Raw genomic sequence first — 25,525 nt, forward strand, 5'->3', positions numbered from 1 at the left:
AAAAAGGTAAGCAAAAGTTTCAGGCTTCTGTTTCTAAGCTCTTCTCTGCAAGAAATATATTGTGGGTGTGTATCATTTTTATTCTAAATAAATACAAAGGCAAAATGAATATACGTTATCACAATATTTTCACTGCTTAAAATGCTTTTCAAAGAACCAGAAGCACCTTGATGTGCCCTGGAGAACTCTCAGCTGACAAATAATGCGCGATCCAGGGCCCACTGTGTAACGTGTGGGGCTCAGTGAAAAATGGAAATGTAGTGTCTCTCCTTCAAAAGGCAGAGAGAAAGCTTTTCCTTTTCTCCCAGGGTCTCTCCTGATGTGCCCCAGGGTTTTCATTTGCTCTTTGATGCTATGCTAGCTCCAGCTCGGGGGACAGCGTCAGGTCAGGGCAGACCCTCAGGGCACCCAGGGCCCCAACCTGTGATTAGCACAGGGGACCCACACCAGATCCTGGCTCTCCTCACAAATGTGTGGGGGTCCCACTGGGAGTGGCAGTGGGCACAGGGCAGGCTGAGGAGGCTGCGTGGGTCCAGGCACCAGGGGTCAGGGTGGGTGGCTGAGAACCTGTCCTAGGGAAGGAGAAGGGGTGAAGGCTGGCCTGCAGGGAGCCCCTGGTGGATGCTCTTCCCTTAAAAAGAAAATCCAAAGGTAAGATTTCCAAGAATTTGAAGAGGATGCTGGAGAGCATTAAACCCCAAGCACAGAGCCCCTTCCGGGTATGGAGCCCCACGCAGCAGCCCTGGCCACACGCCCAGCACACTGGTCCTGTACAGACCTGAGAAGTTTACGCAGGGGTGAAACTGCAGGATGGTTACTATTTTTATGCCTTTCATTTACCTCTTGAGCTTCAACCTTACTGTTTCTTACGACTGTGGTCTTTAACCAGTGGTCAGGCCTTCAGGGTGTGTGCTAAGCACATCTGACTGTGTAAAAGCAAGAGCGTGATGAGCAGATGGACCTGTGGCATGGCCACCTGCCAACTCCAACCCCTCACCGCCAGCGCTTACTCTATGCCCACCTGAGGAACAGAGGCTAAGCAATTAACTTACAGATGGATTATTTTGCACTCAAAATGGAAACAGACGTTCTTCTCACTTTAAGTGGTATGAGTGGGCCCCGGGTGGCTCTTGGAGCCCAGAGGGATGCAGGCTGTTGGGGGAGGCAGTCCCAGGGGTCTGGCATGGTCCTGGTTTGCACTCGGGTCCTGTGCTGTCGCTCACAGCGCCCTCCCTCGGGCCCTCAAGGCATTGCAGGCACTGCCCACCCCTCTCTCATCTGAAGGAACCCACTGTGTCCTCCAGAGCCATTTCCAGCCAGAGAAGACAGCACGTTTGAGGCCCAGGAACCTCACCTGCCGGCCATCCTGGCCTCAGGAGCCCAAACTTGAGAGAATAACTCACCCACTCTTCCCTCATGAATTCCACAGGTGGAGGGACACCCAGACAGTATGGCCCCAAATCACAGCTGCTGCCCAGAAACAAGGCCCAGGCCCAGGAGAGGAACAGGCCAGGGAGGAAGAGGCTCGCCCACGAACACTATGTGCAGGCCGGCATAGGACTGGGTAGACAGACAGAGAAAACCTGCAACTGTGCGTCCCGGCCGCCCCGTGGAGCTGGGGTTCCTCACACACCACACTTAGGGGCCCAGGGACACTGAGAGGGCTGGCGTCTGGGAGGGGAGAGGACTCTCCAGGTCTCTGCACAGGGGACGAAGTGAAGCTGCAGGGCCTGCCTGCTGCTCGTGGTGAACAGACACCCAGAAACGGTAACAACAGTTCCCCTGTGAGCGAGCAGGGCTCCTCCTTCCTGTACCAAGCAAGCTGTCTGAACAACAGGCCACTGATGGGCGGAACCAACAGCTGCAGTTCACTTGGGCCGAGGCATTGCCCAGAGAGCAGGAAGTGCCGCTGTGTCTTTCACCAAAGGGGGCCCTTACCTCGTTTGCTGTGTTGTGTGTTCCAACGATTCGGATGAAGGATGCTGGGCGTCTTTCAAAAGTTACCGACTGCCAGGACCTGTGAGGAGAAGCATAAGCACTGCTTGGTTACACCGTCCTGTGATCCTTTGATGGCTCGGCCCAGCGGAGCCCAGGATGTGGAGGGGGCGGGGGTCTCCACCCACTGCGTGGAGTGGGGACAGGAGTACATGGTGCCCCACAATCTCAGCAAAGGAGGTGCTGCCCTTCTGTGAAGGCTCGACACAGGCAAGCATGAGATGCAGACCCGTGCACGTAGAGACGAGTGTGGCCACACGGGGGAGGGATCAAGGCGGGCGGGGCTCATGAAGTAACAGGGTCACAATGGTGCTGCCCTCAGAGGGCTGTGGGCCTAATGGCTGCACCCAGGTGGGCACAGTGACTTCCTGGGAGGGTCCTGGAGGAGGAGCTGAAGCAGGCAGGCAGGCCAAGGGCAGGGCGGCTGGGCCCAGCACTGCAGGTTGGGAGGGGGGCATTCACTGCCGTGAGAGCCCTGGGCTCCCATGTCTGACCCCCCTCATGCAAGTGGTGGAGGCCCCTGGGGAAGAAAAGGCAAGTTTCTCCACTGGCCTCCCTTCAGCCCTCTTTTTCTGGTTCCCAACGCATCCCCCAAACAGTTTAGTCTTTGGATGGGTGGGCTCAAAAGCAGCCCCAGGATTTTAAACGCCCCTCCTCATGGATCGGCAGGGGCTGGGCCAGTGGAGCAGGCCCCCAGTCTCTCCCGAGAGGAAGTGGTCTGCTCCCGATTTACCGCTCCCGGCTCGTCGGAAGGCACAAGGCGCTCGGCACCCGCGGCTGCAAACTCGGCTCATGCTTTCAGAAGCAGCGCGAGGCGCTCGCGGCTGCCGCAGCCCTCCTCCGCACACATGGCGGAGCCGCCAGCTGCTGGGACGCTGTTTCCTGTAATTGTCTAATTACCGAGTAATGCTACCAAAGAAAATACACGTATTTGTGGCTTATTGCTCCCCCTCTGCTTTCAGGTGTTCCATCTTCCCTTTCACCATGAGCCGCCCACGGAGACTGATTCACTGCTGCCTGGACACCAGGCCCCTTGAGGTCATTAAAAAGTCATTACCATCCTATGTGCAAAGTCTGTGCCTCTGGAAGCAGTTTTCTGGAAACAGCATAAGAAAAATCACTGTCTGTAGAAAGGCTATTCATACATGAAGGTGATGCCACCTGACCATCCCCAGGGTCTGCATTCCTGGCCCAGTTTCTCAGTGTTTTGTTCGCAGACCCACACAGCTCCCTTGGAAAGCCCAAGCCCAGGGTGGGCCTGTGAGGAAGGCCCCGTGGGGCTTCAACACTGGACCTGGGCTCCGACAGGCCTGGGGGTCATTTCTGCACTAAGCACGGGGGCTGAGCACAGACTTGCGTTCTTTCTCCAGCAGGTAGGGGAAGCTAGGGGTTCACAAAGCACAGGCATCAGAACCCCATCTCACTGCCAGCGGCAGTGACAGCACACACCAGAGCTGTTCCACTGCACTTCTCAGACCCCTACTCCAGGCCAGGGCAACAGAGCTAGGGCAAGTGACTCAGCCAGTGACAACCATTCACTTCAGTCGCCCAGGCGAGTCCAACTCTTTGCGACCCCACGGACTGTAGCACGCCAGGCCTCCCTGTCCATCACTGACTCCCGGAGCTTGCTCAAACTCATGTCCATGGAGTCGGTGATGCCATTCAACTGTCTCATCCTCTGTCATTCCCTTCTCCTCCTGCCTTCAATCTTTCCCAGCATCATGGTCTTTTCCAATGAGTCAGTTCTTCGTATCAGGTGGCCAAAGTATTGGAGCTTCAGCATCAGTCCTTCCAATGAATATTCAGGACTGATTCCCTTTAGGATGGACTGGTTTGATCGCCTTGCAGTCCAAGGGACTCTCAAGAGTCTTCTCCAACACCACAGTTGAAAAGCATCAATTCTTCGGTGCTCAGCTTTCGTTATGGTCCAACTCTCACATCCATACATGACCACTGGGAAAACCATAGCTCTGATATTAGGTTCAGCCAGTTTCACAAAAGGGATTTGGATGGAGAGGGAGCTGGGAGTGGAGGAGACAGAGAAGACTCTTCTTAGCTTTTAAGTCCTGTGCTTATCCAAAAAAATTGTCCAGTGCTTCTGGACAGGCAGGTAAGACCTGACTCTCGTGAGCTCACAACCCTCAACAACATGCTCAGGGCTCTGAGAGCACAGACAGGCCTGGCATTGCGCTCCTGCCCCCTGGACGACCCCACCCCCACCCTGCCCTACGTGTGGGGTGGAGGCTGAGGCCCTGAAGGGAGTGAGGGCTCACTGTGGGGCATCCTGGGGGGAGCTGGGCCTGAACCCCACTCATTGTCCCGCTGTCGCCCCCTTGGCTCCATCTCCTGTCCCGCCTCCTGGGGGCTCAGGCCCTGGCCCCCCACCCTCTGCGGGGGGAGCTGCAGGGCGACAGTCTGAGCAGGAGGGAGCACTGCTGGAGTAACAAGATCAGAAGGCCTCAATTTAATACCAATCCTCCATTGCACTGCATTAATATCTAATCATATTAGAGTTCATTTTCACTAACACAGCCCAAGAGGTGAACAGATGATTTCATCTTCAGCAAACTGGATGACAGCCCTAAGACCAAAGCACGAACAGGAAGGGAAGCCAGTCAAGATGAGGTAAGGAGCATCTCTTCCTCCCAAGTACCGGCTTCCATTTCCCCCGAATGTCTTCGAAACGGCTCTCCGCATGCCCAGCAAGGAATGACGAGGCGGCAGGGGGACAGTCATGGTTGTGTCGGAGCCACATGCATAGTCACGGCGCCACCCCGAGGAGGCTCACACATCACAGAGCCAGGTGCCGCCACCGCCGCTTGGTCTATGCAGAAGCTCAGTGCCTTTTTTACTGAGCTAGAGAGCTGTATGAAGACCCCTACTTGTCCACGACTCTGCATCTCCTTTGTAGTAGGTGACACTCCCAGGAAGACAACAGAGCAACATCATCACTCAGTTCAGAGCCAAGGCGGGGTGCTGGGAGGACGTGTCTGAACAGGAACTACCAGTGTCAAAAAATATGCACAGCCTTTGCTCTGAGCACTTACCCCAAACAGAGAAACCCACACAGGAGTGACGTCCCAACCCCGGCACTGGCCAGCTCTGCAGCAGACAAATCACAAGCCCTCGCTGAGCTGCAATTTCCTCATTTGTCCAATGCTGATGGGAATAATACCACACCCTCCATCACAAAAATGCATCTAGAATGAGGTCTCGATTATGTTAAATTGTAAATATCTATACACATATGTATTCTAAGAGAGAGGTCTACAAGCATGTTTGCCAAAATATTGTTTGGGTGGAAGAACTTCAAGAGACATTAGCTGTAAACTTCTGCACTCTTTGTACTATTTAGTTTGGTAGAATGTGTATTAGAAAAAAGTTTCTAGCTTGCCTGCTATCCAAGCCTTTAACACAGATCATGTGATGTGAAGCAAGAGAAAACGCCAGTACTGGATTATTATGTAAAATATTTCCAGCTGAGAGACTCGCTGGGTGACAGTCAAGACAGCAGGTTTTAATCGTGGCCTTTCGTGACCCACAGGGAGGATGGCAAAGTGGCTGACAGCGTGGGCTGTGGAGCCAGGCTCCTGGGTTTGAACTTTTAGCCAGCTCTGTGACCTCAGACCAGCTACTTAACCCTTCTGGGCTTCAGTCTCCTCTCTGTAAAATGAGGATAACAGACATAACTATCTAACTTTTTGTGTGCATAAAGATTAAATACATTAACAAATGTAAAACACCTAGAACAGCACTGGCATACGCTAGGTTCTAAGAGAAAGAGCTGATACTGTTATTACTACTGTAATCACCTGCCAGCCACACAAACCTGGACAAGACACACCGTTTCCTAGGGACCCCACTGTGAGTCACCGAGTTTGCTGGTGTTGATTTAGTGACTACTGCAGAGATTCCCACCACACTCCATCAGCACCCATTATACCCATTACTTGGAGGCAGACAAGGTAGCTGGGCTTTGAAGGAATTAAGCAAGTATTTGGCGAAAGCACTCTTGGGGTTGGTGCCTGCTAGGTGTTATGGGAAACATGCAAGATGGAGCACTGCCCTGATGAAGTTTACGATCTCTCTGGGGAGATCAGCGGTCTTTCCATAATCAGAGGACAATGCAAACTGTACTATGGTCCCAACTCATAACCTGGTGGTGTTCCAAAACCTCCCTGGTAATTGGCTGTTTAAAGTTTGGAAGCAGTTTTTTCAGAGAAATAAAGCCATACATTTTGATTGAGTTCCAAGACCCACCCATAAAACTTACTTTAACCCATAATGAGGCTGAAATATTATGTATATGAAGTTTAAAAAAGGAAGGAAAAAAATGTTGTTGTTGCCATAGTAGTAATTAAACAAGCCAGAAAAACAAGTGATTTAAAACAGTCTCTTTAAAGCTGCTGCTTGAGGAATGAGGATTAAATACTACAACACATATGAAATCCTGGGGCTGTCACTGAAATATGGTAGGTGGTCTGTTAACAAGGAGAGTGAAAAAGCGGGTCAAGAGCTCTCATCCTGAAAGGCTCTTCTGACTGCAGACCACGGTGTGGTCCACAGGGGGCTTCACGATCGCTGTGCACATGTTACTCACAAAAACCGTACATGCTTGTAAAGTGTGCTCTGATTATTCTGGGGAAGGAGATACGCTGAATTCATGAGAGCGGCTGTCTCTCAGGAGAGGGTGAGGAGTGGGCTCTGCTGATGGGGAACAAAGGACACTTCAACACCAACTGCAATGTTCCATTTCTTTGATGAAAATAAAAAGACAAAGTGTATGTGAAAAACATTAACTACAGTCAATTCCAGGGGTGAGTATGTGAATGAATGTTATAATAGTTTTTATTCTTTTCTGCATTTTAAATAGTTCTTGAAATGAAAAGAAAGCAAGGAAGGAAGGAAAGAAGGGATTAAAATGGTGTCTGTGTTTAATGAGAGAAAGAATTAGCCAGAGGTGAAATTAACTAAACTGGAAATATAAAAATTAGGGGGAAAGTGGAGTCAGTCCCTCCGGGGGGTGTGCCAGGTCTCTGGATAGCTGTGTCTTTATCCAAAGCAAGCAGAGGACAGGCAGCTGGCAGGTGGGAGAGGAGGGTGTGGTTGTCAGTGGTGAGAGCGGGGTGGTACCACACAGGCCCAAAGGGCTTGGCCGAGACCGCCTTTGCATCCTCAGCCTTGTCCTGTCTTCTCTGGGGATCCTGCAGATTCTATGCCAAGGGTGCCTGGTCTTTTCAGCTCTGAAAAATTACGTGATTTTGCCACTTGTGCTCTAAGGAGAAAGAGAATGTCAGAATTTTTCTATAGCAGAACTGGTGGACACCGGGGAGAGGGCCAGGAGTGTTTGGCCAGGGCCAGAATGGCAGTTCAACACAGCAAACTGAATAAGTGGGTTAACCTTTGCTCCCTCCACTCAAAGGGCAGTTAGGAAATTCCATGTATGTTTCATATCGCATATATGTGTTCTAATACACACACACATACACACACGAGCATAAAACAAGCACAAAGAAAGCACGAAAGACGTCACCATCTTTCTTTGCCAACACCTCAGAGAGAAACACCCAGGAAACAAGTGGATTCACACTGCAGGCCCCGGAACGGCTCATGTCCTGAGTCACCAGCCACTGCTGAAGGTGGGGGCAGGCAGGAGGCTGGCTGAAAACAGGTAAAAGGAGCAGGTGGGCTCCCCAGCCCCCCTTTTCTTCTTCCTGCACAGCGGAGATGAGCCCTTTTCCACCTCAGCAGGAGATAGCGATTTCACTCTAGAGTCCTTTAACAGAGCGGGTCTAGATTCTGGGACACCAGGCACAGCAGAGGGTGGGCCCTTCAGGGACTGAGCACAAGGAATACACATGAGTGAACACCTTAGACGGCACGACTTCCAGCCCCCTCCCCCTCCCCCCTCGTGGCTCTCAGGCCACCGTGACTCAGGCTTAACCACAGGCAGGGGACTGGAGGACCCCTCTGAGACTCTGACCAGCCCAAGAGGAAAGAGCTAGAGATACTCACCTACCTTGCTCCCCTCTGTCCCTCTATGCTTGCTTCCGTTAATACTTCTTGAGAGCTTAATGAGAAAGGCCCTATTTTCAACTCTGCCCTCAAGAAGCTTAGCTTCTAGTGGGGGAGAGAGAGACAAATAAAATAAATAAAGAAATAGAAGAGTTTAAAGAAGGGCTATGGAAAAAAAAAGCAGTGTAAGTAAACGGAGAGGAGCACATGGCTTTAGATAATATCTTTAAAGAAGTTCTCTGGTGAAGTCACAAGTGGGTTGAGACCCACACAATGGACCTGAAGAGCATTTCTGTGAGAAGGAACAGGCGGTGCCCAGAAGGCTAGATCAGAATGAGCGGACAGGGGTCTCTCAGTGAAACGCCTGAGCCAGGTCTGATAACCCTGAATCAAGTCCGCAAACCCCCGCACAGAAAAAGCTTTTTGACAGCTTTCTCAGTGCCTAACGCTTCACTGCAAACAACCGAAGATCACCAAAGACTCTGACATGAACGATAAGAGACCAAACACAAATGGAAAAGAAAGATAACTCAGAGGATATAGATAAAGTTTAGAAAGCAGAGTAAAACTTCAGAAAAAAAACTTATATTACCCCTAGAAAGCGAAAAGAAAACATTATCACACCCTTGAAATAAGAATAAAATAGTGTGAAAAAGAAATACCTGGAAAATAAGAAAATGATCTTGCAAATTAAAATTATGAATTGAAAGAAGTAATTCAACAAAATAGAAACTCAAGTCGAGGAAATTTCCTAGAATACCAATCAAAATGACAAAGAGAAAATGGAAGAAAAAGGATAAGAGAATGAGATGATTAAACCAAGAGGTTCACTATCCAATTAGCAAATGTTTCAGAAAAAAAGAGCAGAAAAGACACAAGTTATAAAATGTAAGAATAGCACAAGAAATTTTCCCAGATATGAAGGACATATGTTTCTAAGTTAGAGGCCACTGAGTGGCCGCTACAATGAAGGAGAAAGCAAAGCATCTTGCTGAGAAACAGAAGATCTAAATGCTTCTGGAGGGGAGGAAGGTGTGGGAACCAGAACCACATGAGATTTTTCAAAAGCTTTAACTCAGGGGTGCTCCCAGCACAGGAGTGTGGCAGGCGTAGAGCCGGCGCTGCAGTACTGTTAGCCCCACAGGAGAACAGAACCAGCTTAAACGCGCATCACTCAGGCCTGGTTAGGTAGACTGTGGTGCGTCTCTGCCCTTACCACCAGAGACCGCGCAGCAGGAGAGACGGGAAGCGAGAAATTCAAGCGATCTCCAAGGTGCAGAAAAACTGTATTTAAAAAAATGGGAAAAACACACATTTTTATATGTTTACACATAAACTGTCACCTCTGGACAAAGAGGTGGGTGGGAACGAGACATTTCACTGTTTATAGTTTTATATTTTTAAACCATATTAAATATACTTTCTTTGAACGTATTGTTTTTTCAAAATGAACAGGGTCTGGGCTGGAAAAGAGTGAAGCAGGGGATTATTGCTCTTTTGTTATAAGCCTTGTGCGCCTACTTGACTTTGAAAACTGAACATGTATATCTTTGATAAAAAATGTAAAGGTTCAAAAGTGAAAAAAAAAAAGAGCAAAGCCAAGAACAGGAGAGAAGGCTGTGGTGGTGAGGAGTGGGAAGGGTATGTGGGGAGCATTTTATTTATAACCTGCGCGAGCAGGGCTGGAAGGCAAAGGTAAACCTTCAGAAAAGATTCTCGAAAAGGAAGGAAATACTGAAGTTGCCCCCTGTCAACTGAGCATACACAGTGGCACACCCCCCGCAAGCCGCGGGCACAGGGCCGGGCGGTGCTGAAGGTGTGGGTGAGCCTCCGGGTGCTGGACGGGGCCTGAAGACCTCTGCCGGGTGGGGTGCGCCTCTCGAGCTGACCTGCCGACCCTCTTCCCCCCGAGCGTGCTGTTCTTAGTCTGCCGCCCGGCTGCCATGAGCCAAGGACCATGCTCATTTCTTTAGCCACATCTAAACACGCGCCGTGAGGGAGATGGACTGGGCACGTGAGGGTGGGCGCGTCTTCCACGACGTGGTGAGGTGGGAACCCTGGCATCGTCACCGCTTTGAGACTGGGCCCTGGAGCATTCCCCCTGGCTCCCGGCCTGGCACGGCCTGCCGCCCCCCTCTTGCCCAGATCTCCGGCGCCAGGCCACACTGAAGCCCTCCACGGTGCAGGCCTCAGTGACCCATCTGGCACCTGAGAGTACATGCTTTTGTCTAGCAGGACGTTTAACTGGATTTTATGGCCGACTTGCTGCCCCGACCTAGAGGGGATTCTGGGCTTGTGCCATTCACTCTGTCTGTCCCTCCATTTAGCACCTATTTATCCACAGCCCTCTATGTGCCAGGCTTAGGAAGAACGGCGCCAAGGCTGTCTAACCAACCAAAGCCCTGAGGGGGCAGGGACACAGCCTGTCAGGAGCCCCTGGGGACCTGTGACCCTTTGGTCATAGGCTGGTCAGGTCACAGAGGGGAGGCTCACAGACACACTTTGCTGGTTTACAGAGTAGTTTTTAAAACTTTAGTTGCCGTTTAAAAATTAAAAGATGTCACACAAAAATACAAATTCCTGGAGACTTCCCTAGTGGCCCAGTGGCTGGGACTCCACACTCCCAATGCAGGGGGTACCAGGTTCAATCTCTGGTCAGGGATCTAGATCCCACATGCCTCAACTAAGACCCTGTGGGCAGTCAGATAAATAGATACTTTTAAAAAATAAAACTTCTGGTTCCTCTTGAAAACCAGATGAACTGGCGTCCTGGGGTTGTGTGGAGACAACACTGGCTGGCGCCGAGGTGGACGTGATGGCCTCGGCTGCTCCCCTGGGGTGTCACCCTCATGCCTGGGGGCTCTGCCCTGGCCAGGTCCACCTCGCTCACTCCCAACCCTGCCCCCGGCCCAGGGGGTCGCCAGCATTCTACCCCAGCCTTATATACAGCTCAGGGAGTGTTAAATAGAGGGAACTCAATTTCGAACTCTTATACAGGAATCCTAGAAACCTCAAAATTCTTGGGGAATCTAACGAAGTGATACACAAATTATGTTTCTGTTAAAAAAAAAAATCTATTTATTGTCTTACACTGTTCTCTTCTTGGCCTCAACACAGTATGAGTGGCGTTCGTGGAGAGACCCTGCAGCTGACACGGTCTCCAGTGCTGGATGCCTGCCCTCTGTGGCCAGATTAACAGAAGTCAGGTTCCAGCGAGACCAATGGGTTCTCAATCCTGGCTACATGTTGGGGTAACCCATGGGGCTTCGGAGACCAGTTAAAACTCTCCGGGGATGGGCCTTGCATGAGCCTGTGTTCAACTGAGGTGGAGCCCCTCCGCGGGCTGGGGTGTCTGGTGGGGAGCAGTTTGCTGGGACGATGGCTGTCACCTGTCCCAGTTACAGTCCAGAGCAGCCTTCCCCTAGCTTCCTCCCGCCCCAGGGACTTCTGGACCAGGAGTACGCTGCAGGGGCGGGTGGGGGGGGGGGTGGGCGGGGGTGGGCGGGGGTGGGTGGGCGGGGGGGGGGGTGGGGGCAGTGGTGCGGGGGGTGGTGGCAGGGTGGAGGGTGGGTAGGTGGGCATTTTACACTTCCTGGCCAAGGTAGGTCTTAGGTCTCTCTGGTGAATGCACTCGCATTTAATGCTTTAACCTGAGCAGGTCTTGGCTTCACTATCCCTGCTCAGAGCCTAATTTTCCCTTTAAGAGAAGTTTCCTCTCAAAGAGAAGGTCGAGATCTTCCTGTCAGCTCCTCCTAAGAGTTGAGCGGAATGCTTCTAGCCCTGTGGCAGCTACAGAAAGGTGTGTGTCCTGGGACCTCTGAGGAGTGTCTGAACCAGAGTGTGGGGGAGACAGACGAGGGGGGCTGTTTCCATGCACATCTCGCTCAGCCCCCATCCCCAAGCTCCCCGCTCCCTCTCTCTGCTATGCAGCTCTCCTTGATTCCCCTAAGGGGACGCAGTAATTGATGATTAGCATTCCAAAGCTTGCCTTACATCCTGCTAGCCCGTCATATTTAATTACATTTTAACTATATTCGTCTTCGATAATAGCACGAACATAATTTAGATAATTATCTCTCTCTCTTATTCTCTGACTCTGTCTGTCTCACTTAGAGCTCCTCGCAACAAAAATCGCTTCCTCGGCTCAAACATATAAACAGACTCTGGGGCCAAGTGCTTTTCTCTCTCTCTTGCAAAGCAGCTGTGCCAGAGACGCGGTGGTTTTGAGTCTCATGCAGAAAAAAAGAAAATGCATGTTTCTTCCTGCCTCTTTATCCATGTTTGTACACAACTGGTGGTGGGAGTTGCTGTCTGTTTCTATGCGTGTGCGCACACATACATCTGCATCTGGGCAAGAGCTTTTGTGTGGTGTAGAAACAGGGGAGGCCTCGTCAATCAAATTACTGTCTACAAAGCACCCTCTTGGTCTGGCATTTCCTTCTTACAAGGTTTAATGCTTTCCCTTGCAAATTTAAACTCTGTTGAAATTTCTAAATGTCTGGGAAGTCTTTAGAAGAGATGTGTTCTTTCTAATAGGGTTTCTGTCACACTTGGATCATATAATTAAAGACCTTTACCCCTGCCTGTTGTCTGCCTCCTCTAGGAGACCGTCAGGAGAAGAGCGAGCCAGCTGGGCTTCTCCAAGGGAGAGTGTAACTTCAGCTGACGGCTGCACAGTCAGGAGTCCCTACCGACCCTCCCGAACGCCTGAGTCACCTGCCATCGGGGTCCAGGTCTAATCGCCCCTCCCCTCCCCCTTCTCAGGGCGAAAGGTGTTCCTCAGCAGCCTTAGTTCATGAGTTTTTCTGAGGAAGCTGACCAATAGAGCTGAGCTTTTTAGGTCCAAAGATTTTATGCTGCAAGGTTCACATCTCTAAGGAGATTTATGAACAAATAAGGGAATAAGAAATTGGTTCAGAAATAGCTTACTACCCAAGATCACCTTGCTCAGAATGTAGAGATCTAGAGCCTGAAATAAGTTCAACAAACCGATTCATAAGACACGGTGTGGAGACTGGGAGGTCCTCATCCACACATTCTCCAGGTTCCATTCATTTCTCTGGAGTTCTAGAAGGCTCCAGTAATAAGAATTTTGTATTAAAAATTCACTGTGGCTCAGGTTTGTCTGATATTGAAGAATTAGCCATTAACTGAAGATCACTTATTCATCTTCTTCAGACAAAATTCATTATTCCACATTACAAACAAACATCTTTTTCTTCCCCCTCTGATGAATAAATGCCAGCAAATTGTCCCTACACTGGGGGCACTGGCAGGAGGTGGCTGAATGGGGCTGTGTTTCTGAGTTAACAAGGGGACTCTGGCTGCCACAGTGGGAGGCCACGTGTCCCTGATATCCCTGGAAATAAACACTTGAGCAGACTCCAGAAGCCAGGCAGTGTTGAGACCAAGGTTTTGCCGTCCCTGGGCAGAGTCCACCAACGCACCTCTGGGGTGCTGAGGCCCACTGTGAGTGGCTGATGGGCAGAAGGGAAGTCAGCAAGCTGCCCACAGGCAAATGAGAAGCCAGTTGGCGTGGTGAGAGGCTGCGGGGTCCTGTCCTTGGTGGGGTAAAGAGACACACCTGTGTGGCCCTGCCCTGGAGGTGAGGAGAGCAGAGGAGCAAGGGGTTCCACACGCTGTGCTGCTCCTTTCCAGAACGGACTGGACCAAGCTAGGCCGGGCCTGTGGTAGGGTGGGGAGGACTTGCCTCTCCTCCCTTGGGGCCCTGCACTGGCTCCAGTACCTTGATTTGCTCCATGCTGTTCATTAGGGATGTTCCTACTTTTGATCTCTCAGTACCCATCTCAGGTGTTTGGAAATTTTGCTGAAATTTGCCTGGAATACAATCACCACCTGGGTCTGGGTCTCCCCTGAAAGGATGGAGGAGCTGGCGGCTTGACCACACTTTCTGCCAGCAGGCAGCCCTGAGGGCTGGAGGGAAGGGCAGATCCAGCTCGCTGTTCCCCAGAGGATTCCCTGTCCCGGGCAAGCACGATGCTCAGCACAAGTATTGATTTAATGACGCCAGTGGCTCCTTCCAGCCTCTAAGGAGCTTGGAATCACTCTGAAGAGGCCTGTTGCTTCCAAGGACAGTGCTGCCTCCTCCAGGCTCTGGTTGACCACAGCCACCTCCACGTGTCCCACCACAGCACCCGCCCCTAGGTGTGCGCTGGAAACGTGAGGACCAGGCGTGGGCAGGAGCCGATTTTCAAATGTTAAGAATTTGGCAATTTCATTTCCTAGTGTTTTAAATACCAAAGGGATTTAGAATACAACGAGGGCTAAATGCCCCCTGAGTTTTAGGTTTAATAAAAAGTCTGCTTTTATGGAAATTCATGCCAAAAGCCTGTGTGTGCAGAACGAAACCTGGCCCTGACCTCAAAAACCCGCAACAGTACACAGAGCAAAGAAAGCCAGCAGCCCACCAGAAGGACCGCCAGACAGTCTCTGAATCAAACCTGACCAATTTCATACATAAAAATTACACTAAGCCCCTTAGGGCTTCCAGATCTTATGACATGCCAAATTCGTGCAGCACCTCACACTGGGAGGGAGTGAGGGGAGATTATTCAGTAAAAACTTAAAAATAGACTCTCCCTCTCCAGCCATTAAGGGCTTGATATTTGTAACTGAACAGATAAGAAATTGGGAGCACTGGAAGGGAGCTTAAAAAATCTCCAGAGTATTATATATAAAGTTTCTTTTTGATGAAAACTATAGCTCCTAGCATGGAGCTGCCCAAGATTAGCCTAGAGTCATTTATCACTGGGAATCTCTGAATGTGAGTTCTATAATGAAAAGGTGACAAGTATTCGTGATTGGCCCCATAAAGGTCTCTTCTGGAACTTGCATAAGCTGCCACATTCCACACAATTAAAGCAAGACAGGGAATGACCAGAATGAATGTAAGGCAGTTTGTGCATATAACAATCTTCCTTCAGGGACATTTTCTGAGGGTAAAAAAGTTGAGTTAAAAAAAAAAAATCATCTCTTCCTCTTTTCCAACACTTTCTTGATTAAAAAATAAAAAATCACTGCCACCTTCAACTTGGTGTTAGTAACTTTTCAGGCCCAGCCTTTGCTGGCCTAGACCTCTCTTAAGACTTAGAAGAGGCGAGTGTTCCCTTGCAGGCACCCTGCTCTCCAGGGCTGGTTTTGAGTCCTTCCCAAAGGGGACTGCAAGGAGATCCAACCAGTCCATTCTGAAGGAGATCAGCCCTGGGATTTCTTTGGAAGGAATGATGCTAAAGCTGAAACTCCAGTACTTTGCCCACCTCATGCAAAGAGTTGACTCACTGGAAAAGTCTCTGATGCTGGGAGGGATTGGGGGCAGGAGGAGAAGGGGATGACAGAGGATGAGGTGGCTGGATGGCATCACTGACTTGATGGACGTGAGTCTCAGTGAACTCTGGGAGTTGGTGATAGACAGGGAGGCCTGGCGTGTTGCGATTCATGGAGTCGCAAAGAGTCGGACACGACTGAGCAACTGATCTGATCTGATCTGAAAGGGGTCTCTGACCCCTTCCCAAATTCCTATTGTACAGTGGCCTAGACCCAGGCAAGAATGAACTTTCCCGTGACCTTGCTCCACCCATCTCAGCACCTTCAGCCAGGCCACTGGGCATCATTATGCTGGTGCCATAGGAAGAGGCAGCTGCGAGCTCCAGGAAATTCAGTGTGGTAGACATGGAGACAGGACAGGAGACAAGCAGGGCATGTGATAAGTGCATACACTGAATAATTTAGAAAATTTCTGACACAACAATCAGATGCGAAGCCAGGTAGGAGGATTCAGCTCGGCAAGGAGAGAGGCTAGCTGTACAGCAGGCCAGGGGTTATAGTTAGATCCTTTCAATTAGGCTCAGGGAGAAAGAAACTGCATGGAAGGTACCTTGCTGTTTGTGGCAAATCCTGACTCCCCTTCAACCAGCAACCTCAGAGATTTCCGCCTGTTTTCTGAACCTAGGCTGTGTGTGTGTGTGTTTGCATGCCTAAGATTCGATGCAGTGTATTTCTTCACACCTGCTTTGAATTCCGTTCATGCCCCCAAGGCTAAGACATCAAACAATGACTTCTTTACAACTTCATACTAAACAGGCAGCCGTGAGACACACAAAAATATGGCTTCCTTTCAGGTTGTGTTTCAATCTACCCCTAGTTATCCACCATGCTAGTCCCCTGCCCTAAGGGTTTTGCAGAGTTGAAGGCAGATGCCAAGAAGTCAAAATGCATCCAACAAGGTTAAAAGTTATCCTTGGCACATGGAAATCTCCTGCCATAAAATACTGTAGAACTGTTGCTGAAGCTAAATCAGCTTATTTTTCTGTATTATTTCTTGGGGAAGAAGGCTGCTGGGTGAAGGAGATGGGTGAGAAAACTAACCAGTAACTCTTTCTGATTCCACTGTCAGGCTTTAAAATCAGATAGATCAGCTATTAATCTCAGAAAGCCGGCCGTGAGTGTATGTAATAAATTTGTCATCATTTTATGAATAAGCTCTTGGTCATGAGGGCTTACTGTCTGGCAGTTCACCTTTTCCATGATATTTTCTATCACTTGTATTTTGGAGCGGCTTAGAAAGAATATTATTTGTGTTCCTGGAGATCGGAACATAAAGAGCGCTCTGAGTGATGGAGATGTACAGGCAGGCTTCATGTCCGCCCCTGGGCTCGCTAGGCAAACAGTTTAGCAACGCTCGAGTGCACAGCACCCGGGGACAGGAACATGGGCCAGGCCCAGGAGCGCCCGCAGCCCCCAGCAGCTGCTAACCACGGCCCTGTTAGAGCTTGATGACGTTGCACATGCCCATTGGCTTTATGTCAAGGACTGTCGAATAGAGCTGTTGGTAATCACAGCTGGCAAGTGGTTTATTCAATATTTTTGAAAAGTTCAACCAAGTGTGTGAAAGCCCAAAGTAGATCTTCCTAAAGTTGCTAGATGATTTTTACTCATCTCCCCGCTTTGCTGTGGCTCAGCCTCCATCAGGATCACACTGGTGTCCTGCTGGGCAGTCCTGAAGGGCTGTGGTGTGTGAGATGCAGAAATGGATGAAATTTCAGCTGTTCTGTCATTCAGCTGGTTTTTTTTTTCTCCCCATCAAGTCAGCAGAACTCTAGATCCGAAACTCTGTATCAAGAAGCCTTTAAACTAGAGATGAACCACAACCACCACCACTCCCGCCCCCGCCCCACTCCAGTATCACCACCACTAATAACAATCCCAGCCCTTGCCTAGAGACGGCTCCAGGAAGAAGACCCCTTGAGGGGCATTGATTTTAAAGCTCTGGGCAGGGTATCTTTATTTTCACCCTTTGCTCCTCGTGAAGGACTGTTACTCATCTATAACTGAAGATGACAAATGTCCTTTTGGAACCATTTCTTCTGGATGTGACAAAACATCACGGGAGGGACCTGTACTAAATTAACCATGAACCTGACACTGTACCACCTGTGGACTCAGTGCTCGTGATGAGTGCTGGCTGTACCTTTGGGAGATACATCTTAGCTTTTATGATTTTCTTGTCAGTTTCACAATGTTTGTTGGGAAGATCATGACTCCCAGTTTTGAATCATGTGCCATTAGCCAGTGGATCTGGGACGCAGAAGACTGGTACAGGCTCTGCAGAGTGTTTCTGAGAACCCCTGGCTGGCACCCCTTTTCATAGCAAATTATAAGTCTGGTTAGATACACTAGTGTGCATTCTACAGAAATGCAGAATTTGGGAAATGCAGGTTCCCTCTGAAAACCTGGATGTTGGGACCCCCACAAGTCTGGTAGTATTAGGTTTATGTGACATGTTCCAAAACTCTTATGATTTTCCCCCAGTATGGGAGTGCTCAGCAGTGAAATTCTCTCTGGGCCGCGTAACAGAACCAGAACACAATGACCTGTGTTGTCGCTGTCTCTAGCACCGTCACAGTGAAAAACAGAGCAACTACCTTCTGGAGAGAACAGAGGCGATGTTCCAGTCCATAGAGTTGTGTGTCCAGGGTGATTCTTCCGTGTGTTGTGATGTACTCTCCCTGGGTCTCCAACTTGAGCTCCCCAGCATCGCCTGGAGGGAACGCTGGCACAGCCAGCCAGCACCGATTCCCCAAGTTTCTGATTCAGGAGGTCTGGGGTGAGACCTGAGAATTTGTATTTCTAACATGTTCCCAGGTGATGCTTACCGCCTGGGTACCACACTTCGAGACCCACCATTCTGCTCTATAACAAGGAGGATGAGCTTATGTTCTACTAGGTAGGAAGCACAAGCTGGAAAAATCTAGGAAGGTTTTAGAATAAGGGAATCAGGAAGACTTGGGAGGTAATTTTAGTGTCAGTGAGGATGGGGGGTTGAAATGGCAGGGATATTGTGAGAGGGAGGTTCCAAACACAGCTTTCAAAAGTGCTCCACAGATACCCTGGCTGGGTGGAGGGGTCTGCTGGCCAAGGGTTACCGAGGGAGAGGAGCTGGGGTGAGGCAGGAACCCCACCATATAGGAGCCACAGTATTTGGGTCTGGGTTCGGGTTCTGCCTTGGGCAAGTCACCTGCTCTCTGAAGTCCTTGCTGTCCCACCTGGAGAACACCTAACCTGCAGGTAGTCAGGAAAGTTAAACGAGGCAAAGGCTGACAGAGCACTTGGTAAACTATCACTAGAAATGTCAGGTACCCTCCGCTGCCACCAGCTGTGCCCATGACCGATTTCCTGCAGCAGCCCCCCAACCCTCTCTCACCTGTGGATTCTACCTGGGCCCCAGCCCAATCTTACCCCAGTGAGGGGGAACACGGGAAATCACTCAACTGCTAGGTAAGCCATGCTCTGGATCCTGCTCTTGTGTATCTGGGCACTAGAATCTGGCCCTCAACTTTATTCCTGGTAATTCAAAAAGCATGTCATACCTCTGGTTCCAGAAATTATTCTACATTCTGGTCTATGCCTAACTCCTCCAGGGTCAGCAAACTTTTACTGTAAAAGGTCAGACAGTAAATATCAATATTTTAGACCACACAGCTCCTTGTCACATAGGCTTTATTTCTTACAATCCTTTTAAAATGTAAAAACTATTCTTAGCTTAGTGGCCATATAAAAACAGGCTATGTGCTGAATATGGCCCCAACCCCTATCCTATTAATACCCAACAACTTTCTCTCCCTAAAGCCCTAAGGTCCCGCCATAACCTTTCCAGCCCTCCTAGGGCCACAGTCTGTTTCTGAATCCCAGTTTCCAAGGCTGGGTCCCTGTTGTCACCTGCCTGGGACACTCCCTAAGCTGTACTGATTGCCTTTGGTCTAGAACAAGCCCCTGGACCTGCCGATTTCCACCCAGTCCTGTTACAGAGACCTTCCCAAATAGTCTGTTCCATCAAAGTAGGCTGGGCCCATGTTCAGGTCCTAAAACTCCTGGTTTGGAATGTCTGCCAGCAATTGCCTGGGCTCTAGCCTGAGACTGAGGGTGAGTATGGACAGAAGCTCACAGAAAAGACAGCCACCTGTCTTAGCTACGACTAAGCAACTTTACAAAGGAAATCCTTGCTGTCATCTTCACACCATCCTGATTTTTTATTCTCAAATCACAATGCATATGCATTGTATGTATACAAAATGTAATTTCTCTTATAGTTCTCTATGGCATTTTGTCTGATTGGGGAAAAACCGTCCCCTTGTTGGGTCTGGCTTTCTAGACAGAACCTCTCTGTCACGGTTTTTATTTGTTTGTTTGTTTGTGAGTGCCCATCTAGACTGTGACCAGGTCTGGCAATACCAACAGTTACTGATGACTAACCAGCTGTTTGTGTAGGTCTAGTAAAAAGCAACACGCATCCAAGTGCTGGTGAGTCTATTCCTTCAGAAGGAAAAGGAGGCCATTCTTTTACTACTTTCTCTTCCTTAGACTAAATGTTTCCTCCTTACTAAATCAGCCACCCAAGACCAGCTTCTCAACATCTGTCTTTCTGATTAATTCTCTGCCTTGAAACTGTTTCAGTTTTGTCAGACCATCTAGGAGTCTGTCATGCATCTCACATGCAACTGACTGCAGAACAACATAGCCACAAAGTCGTGTTATTCACTGAGAATAAGTAAGACCAGGTGGTTCTGAGATGGGCGAGTGTTACTAAGGGGAAAATTAACTCAGCAGTCACACAAGATGAGAAAGCAGATAATGTTGGCTGTTTCTGCCATAAGAGCTACTGTTATACACTTGTTATATTTTCCACAAACATGATAACCTAAAATACATTCATAAATACAAATAATACCCAAACTGAGGAAGGCATTCTGCTATCCCTGTCATCTCAGAGATGCTCTCCAAAGAGTAGACAATTAGACCCTCTTTGGCTAATTTATTTTTAATATGGCATGTCAATGGTATTTAATACGGTAATATGGTATGTCAGATTCACAAGTTAGCATGGCTCTTTGTGCTGGAAATACTGAAATTGACAACCACGATTGTGAATTTATTAAACATCTAGATGAAGGAAAAGCAGTCTGCGTTGAAGGCCGCAGTGTCTGGCTCTGGGCAGGTGGAGGAGGTGGGACGCCCACATGTGCTGCTGGGTGTAGTACCCAGGGGTGGGCGGCACCCACCTTGCTTGGCCCTGTGGTTCTGGGAGACTGGGCTTTTCAGCCCTGCTGAAGAGCGAGCTGTGTTGAGCGCCAAGCTGAGGAGAAAGATCCTCTGAAAGGGAGTATACTCTTGGCTTTCTTTGCTTAAGCTGCTTTGGCAGTGAGAAAAGCTCCTTACCAGCCCAAAGTAGCTTGCACTTCAAATACTGCTTCTAAGAAAGGGGTGGAACCCCATCAGCGTTCTCACTGGGGTCTGAAGCTATCCTTCTGCACGGTTTGACAATATACACTTGAACTGGCCAACAAGGGATCCTTTACTCAACTCTCATAAAGTTTTACAATGTATTATTCATTTCAGAAATGAGACTTGATAATGTAGATTTATCACAACGAGAAACCTGCCTTTAAAATGTGATTTAATGATGCCTATACTTATTCACTGACATCTTTATAAAACTGTTCGTGTGGAAATATATTTGTCTTTTCGACAAATAATTCTTCCTTTTACAAGTGTCGTGCAATACGAGAGCCATACATTAGGGTGCAGTGGGAAGAACAGCCATGGTCTAATTACGCCCAAGCTGTGTTGCATGGAGCACTGCGGCCTTCTTCAGATCCCAGGCATACCACTGGGCATAGCAGCCATCTCCCCCTTCCCTGCAACCTCCGCCCAGGCGCAAGTCCCAGCTCAGGGTTGCTACTGTAACCAGAGGGGAGAGAAAGGCTCTGCAAGGTCACGCAGATGTGATAATGCAGTAAATAAACAAGCTACTGATTATGATTTAACACCGCTTTTCTTCCTACCTTAACTTGGTTTATGAGCAGATCTTGATGATTTAACCTTTCAGCCAATTAGAACAGAAGGTTTGATTGACAGCAAATGAATAAATAACATTTTAGTGCAGGAGATAGAATCACCCTCCCCTGTTAATCAGTCCCTCTGCCCGTGTGCAGGTAACACGATATTTATCACGCCCTCTGTTACAGTCCCTTGGGGTGTCATTTCATGGCCTACCAGTAAAAACTTCACATTTACAGCAACTGCCCCTCTATTACTGTCGATAACATCTAATTGATATGTCAAACCTCCAAGGAATGCAGTAAATTGAAACGCTGCCTCCCCAAAGAAAATAAACTGGCAAACAGGTAAATCAGCACCTGCCTTCCTGTAATCACCCAGCCGCCCCCAGTCCAGAGCCTCCCCCCAGAAGGCCACTGGCGTCTTCTCCCCTTCAGTCTCAGACACCCAGGAGCTCAGTGCACAGACGTACAGGCCAGGAGCACCAGAGAGTCCTGCCCTCAGAATGCCACAGGAACCTGAGCGCAGCACCACTGCAATCTTCCCGCCGGTGGAAGCCCCAAGAGACGGTGGCGCCGCAGGTATTAGGTGGGGTGCACTCTGGGAAAGAACAGCGTTCACCTAACAACAACAGTGCAGATCTCCTCTAAGAGTAGGCAGCTGTCAGAGACGTGATCTCATTTACTGTCCAAATATCCCCACAGGGCAGGGAGGAGCTGGAATAATTACTCATTGTTCCGAAGAAATGAAGCCCTGAGAAGGCCTAAGCACTTACCATGAATCAGATACATTTGACACTGAACTGTAAGATTTGTCTGAAAAACGGGGCTGGTAGCCACTCAAATACAACACTTATTAGTATTAATAAAAGTAAATATCACACTGATGAAGGGAGAAAAGGCTAAATTAGCACGGACAATTCATTCAGTTTATTTATTTAACAAAAGAAAAAGAACTCTAATTTTAATTGTGGACAGAATGAGATCAAGTATGTAATCCTGTAGGGGTACCATGAGCTGAAAAGGCTCTGGTTGAAGAATCTCTGTCTCTCACAGGAAAAGCCCACCCAGCAAATGTGAACAGACATTAGAGCTAGACGTGTTACACATACACATATCACGAGCAGGTCATGTGGCCACAGGTGTTCTTTCTCGCTTCCCATTCTAGTTTTTCTCCCACTGCTTTATTTACATATTCTCTATTTTTTATTTTTTTTAAATAGATCTCATGTGGGCAAGCCAAAAGAAATGAGGTTCTAACCCTGAGTTTGGAGGATGATTTGTAGATTGTCATGACAATTTCCCCACCACACTACAGCGCCAAGCCATCATTCTTCTAAGCAGGGGGAGATATGCCTACACGGGAATTAGATGAATTTAGATGCTCAGTCCTCTTTCTTCCTACCCAATTCCTCACCAACCACAGGTCCGCCCTCACCTTGTCACACCCCTCCAGCTCGTTTTTACCCATTTCAGCCAAACATTCGCTTTATTCCCTTTGTTTTTCTTCTTTCTTCTTTTCCTTTTTTAAAAAATGTGTTACACTCAGCTTCAACATCTTCCCCAAATTTTCCCAATTTCTCTTCTTACTCTGGAAATCCCTGTCTTGGTCTTACTTCTTCCAATGAGACTTCTTAGCAATTCTGAGGTATGGATAATTCAGTAATAAGATTTATTTGAGTCTCATGGCTGTACAGCCTCCTTTTCTATGTTGTCATTCCTCTTCTGGAATTTATCTGTCTGCCTGGCTCAGCTGGCAGGCCCCTGGCCAAGGATTCCTAATCTTGGACAGGACCATGAGCACACTTCTGGATGCGGGCCATCTCATAAAGACGAGGGAAAAAAGGACTGTCAAAACCAGCACCACTGCCTGGGGAAAGAGGAGCTTTGGGGCGAAATCAATGTTGGATGAAACACAAAGGTTTTTAGAGACTACCAGCCAAAGTACACATGATATGTAAACAGTAGCAATGGAGAAACTCTGCACCAGAAGATGTGAACAGGGGTAAGGGGATGCCAGGAACGTAACAGAAAGAGCTTGTGTAAGACGAAGATGTGCAGGAGAGAGAATGGTCGCCACTGAGCCAGAGACCAGTGTGTAGATGGTTCAAAGAAAAACTAACATTGTTTTTTCCATTTCTGATTTTCATGATTTATATATTCAATCAGAGTTCTTCAAATATTGCCCACTAAACACTTGCAGCTTAACACGGGGCTTGTTTCAGAATAAGTGTCAGGTGGTGCTTACACTGCTTACAAGGCTTGTTCATTTAGAATGAAATTGTAATTTCAAGGTAATAATGAAATGTGATGCTGCAATCCCACAATCTAATTAGTGTAAATCCATAAATGTGGGTCGGAAAGTCACATTTAGTTTAAGGTAACTAACTTCTGATGGAATTTCCACTGTTCATGGTGACTGTCTTAATGGGCTCTCCTAAGAGACAGGCACATCACCACCAGGGACAGAAGATATGAAAGCAGGTGCTTCCTCTGCGTGCCCCCGGGGGGCCTCTGCATTTGTCCTTACACACTTGGTCAGAAGTCCACTTACCTTCTTCTCTGCATCTGGAGCCCTAAAGTCATCCATCCCTCCTTCCACAGACAAATGGGACAGGAACAAATAGCTCAGGTAGCTTCCATCTCTTGCCCAGTGCTGGGCCCCAGTGTCTCTGCGAGTCATCTGAGTCAAGTCACTAGCAGTCACATTCAGAGGTAATGGGGAGAGGCCGAATGCTCAGGGTACATTAGGAAGCTAGCCCAGCAGAACATGAAGGTGAAGGCCAAGGACGGCCCCAGCTGGTAAGATCTACGAAAACAGAGACATTCTCTGGCCCTTAACTTGATGTCCTCTTGGGGAACCATTCCTTTAGTTACTCAAAAAATATTAATATGTACCAGGCATCATATGGATGCTGCTGCTGCTAAGTCGCTTCAGTTGTGTCCGACTCCGTGCGACCCCATAGATGGCAGCCCACCAGGCTCCCCTGTCCCCGGGATTCTCCAGGCAAGAACACTGGAGTGGGTTGCCATTTCCTCCTCCAATGCATGAAAGTGAAAAGTGAAAGTGAAGTCTCTCAGTCGTGTCCACCTCTAAATGTACATATGAACAAAGCAGACATGGTCCCCTACAGTTACAGAACTTAAAGTCTACTGGAAAAGATACATAAAAAAGTTAATTACAAATAACATAGAATTATATGCTGTGACAGCTTGTTAGGAAGAAATGGAACACAGTGCTATGAGAGAATAGCAGAGAACAACTTGAGCTTGGCTGGAAATGGTCATTTAACCAGCCAGGCAAAGAGCAGAGAGGTTAGGGACTCTATGAGAATGCAACCTTGGCTTCAAGAAGTTTATGCTCTAGTTGAAGAGATCTAAGGTGCATGATCTTAGTTTCCTGACCAGAGGGCCAACCTGCACCCCCTGTAGTGGAAGCACAGAATCTTAACCACTGGACCACCAGGGAAGTTCCTAATGATATCTTATCTTTGTTTAGAGTTTTACCACCTCCCAGGACACCAATCCACCTGAGGCAGATAGGACACACAGATAACAAGAGAAGACTAACAAGATACATGCACCTGCGATCAGTGAGCACAGTCCATTGGCAATGAAGGAGCAGGAGCCTAGAGGTCAGACATGGATTAACTTCTCCACTTCCTAGGCATCCCAGATCCTAACAGCCTGTCTTGCCCGACAGAGGATGAGATGGTTGGATGGCGTCACCGACTTGATGGACATGAGTGTGAGCAAGCTTTGGGAACTGGTGAAGGACAGAGAAGCCTGGCGTGCTGCAATCCATGGGGTTGCAAAGGGTCGGACATGACTGAGTGACTGAGCTGAACTGTCTTGCCCCGAGGTATACTGAACTATCTCTGTACCCGCTGCTCCCTTTATAAAAGCATCTGCTTTAATGTGCCCTCACTGCTCTGTGCAAATAAATGTTAGGCTTGTTCAGGTTATGAGAAAGAGGTTTACCTCAGGTGTCGGAGAGGGCATGAGAGTGCAAGACCCTGTCTCTTGTGGAGAACTGATAAGATGCTGATCCCCACCTCGGTGATCAGACTGCAGGATCCAAAGAATGGCAGCCTGTGCATAAGGAACTGCCTGTGGCTGCCCTTCTCTGGATGAGCAGCAGGCAGGCCCCTGGATGCTTTCAC

General features: G+C 48.7%; 1 protein-coding gene across 3 annotated transcripts in view; it reads right to left on the reverse strand.

The window, feature by feature from the left end:
* The window catches only part of BTBD9 (BTB domain containing 9), a 421,919-nt gene that overhangs the window by 20,434 nt on the left and 375,960 nt on the right, over positions 1-25,525 (reverse strand). For all 3 annotated transcript variants that reach the window (XM_027524032.1, XM_027524030.1, XM_027524031.1), the window contains one exon: positions 1,939-2,017. In XM_027524032.1, coding sequence (XP_027379833.1) covers positions 1,939-2,017 — 79 coding nt within the window. The remainder of the gene's footprint in view (positions 1-1,938; positions 2,018-25,525) is intronic.

This window comes from Bos indicus x Bos taurus, chromosome 23 (assembly GCF_003369695.1).
Source record: "Bos indicus x Bos taurus breed Angus x Brahman F1 hybrid chromosome 23, Bos_hybrid_MaternalHap_v2.0, whole genome shotgun sequence".
NCBI classification, from domain to species: domain Eukaryota; kingdom Metazoa; phylum Chordata; class Mammalia; order Artiodactyla; family Bovidae; genus Bos; species Bos indicus x Bos taurus.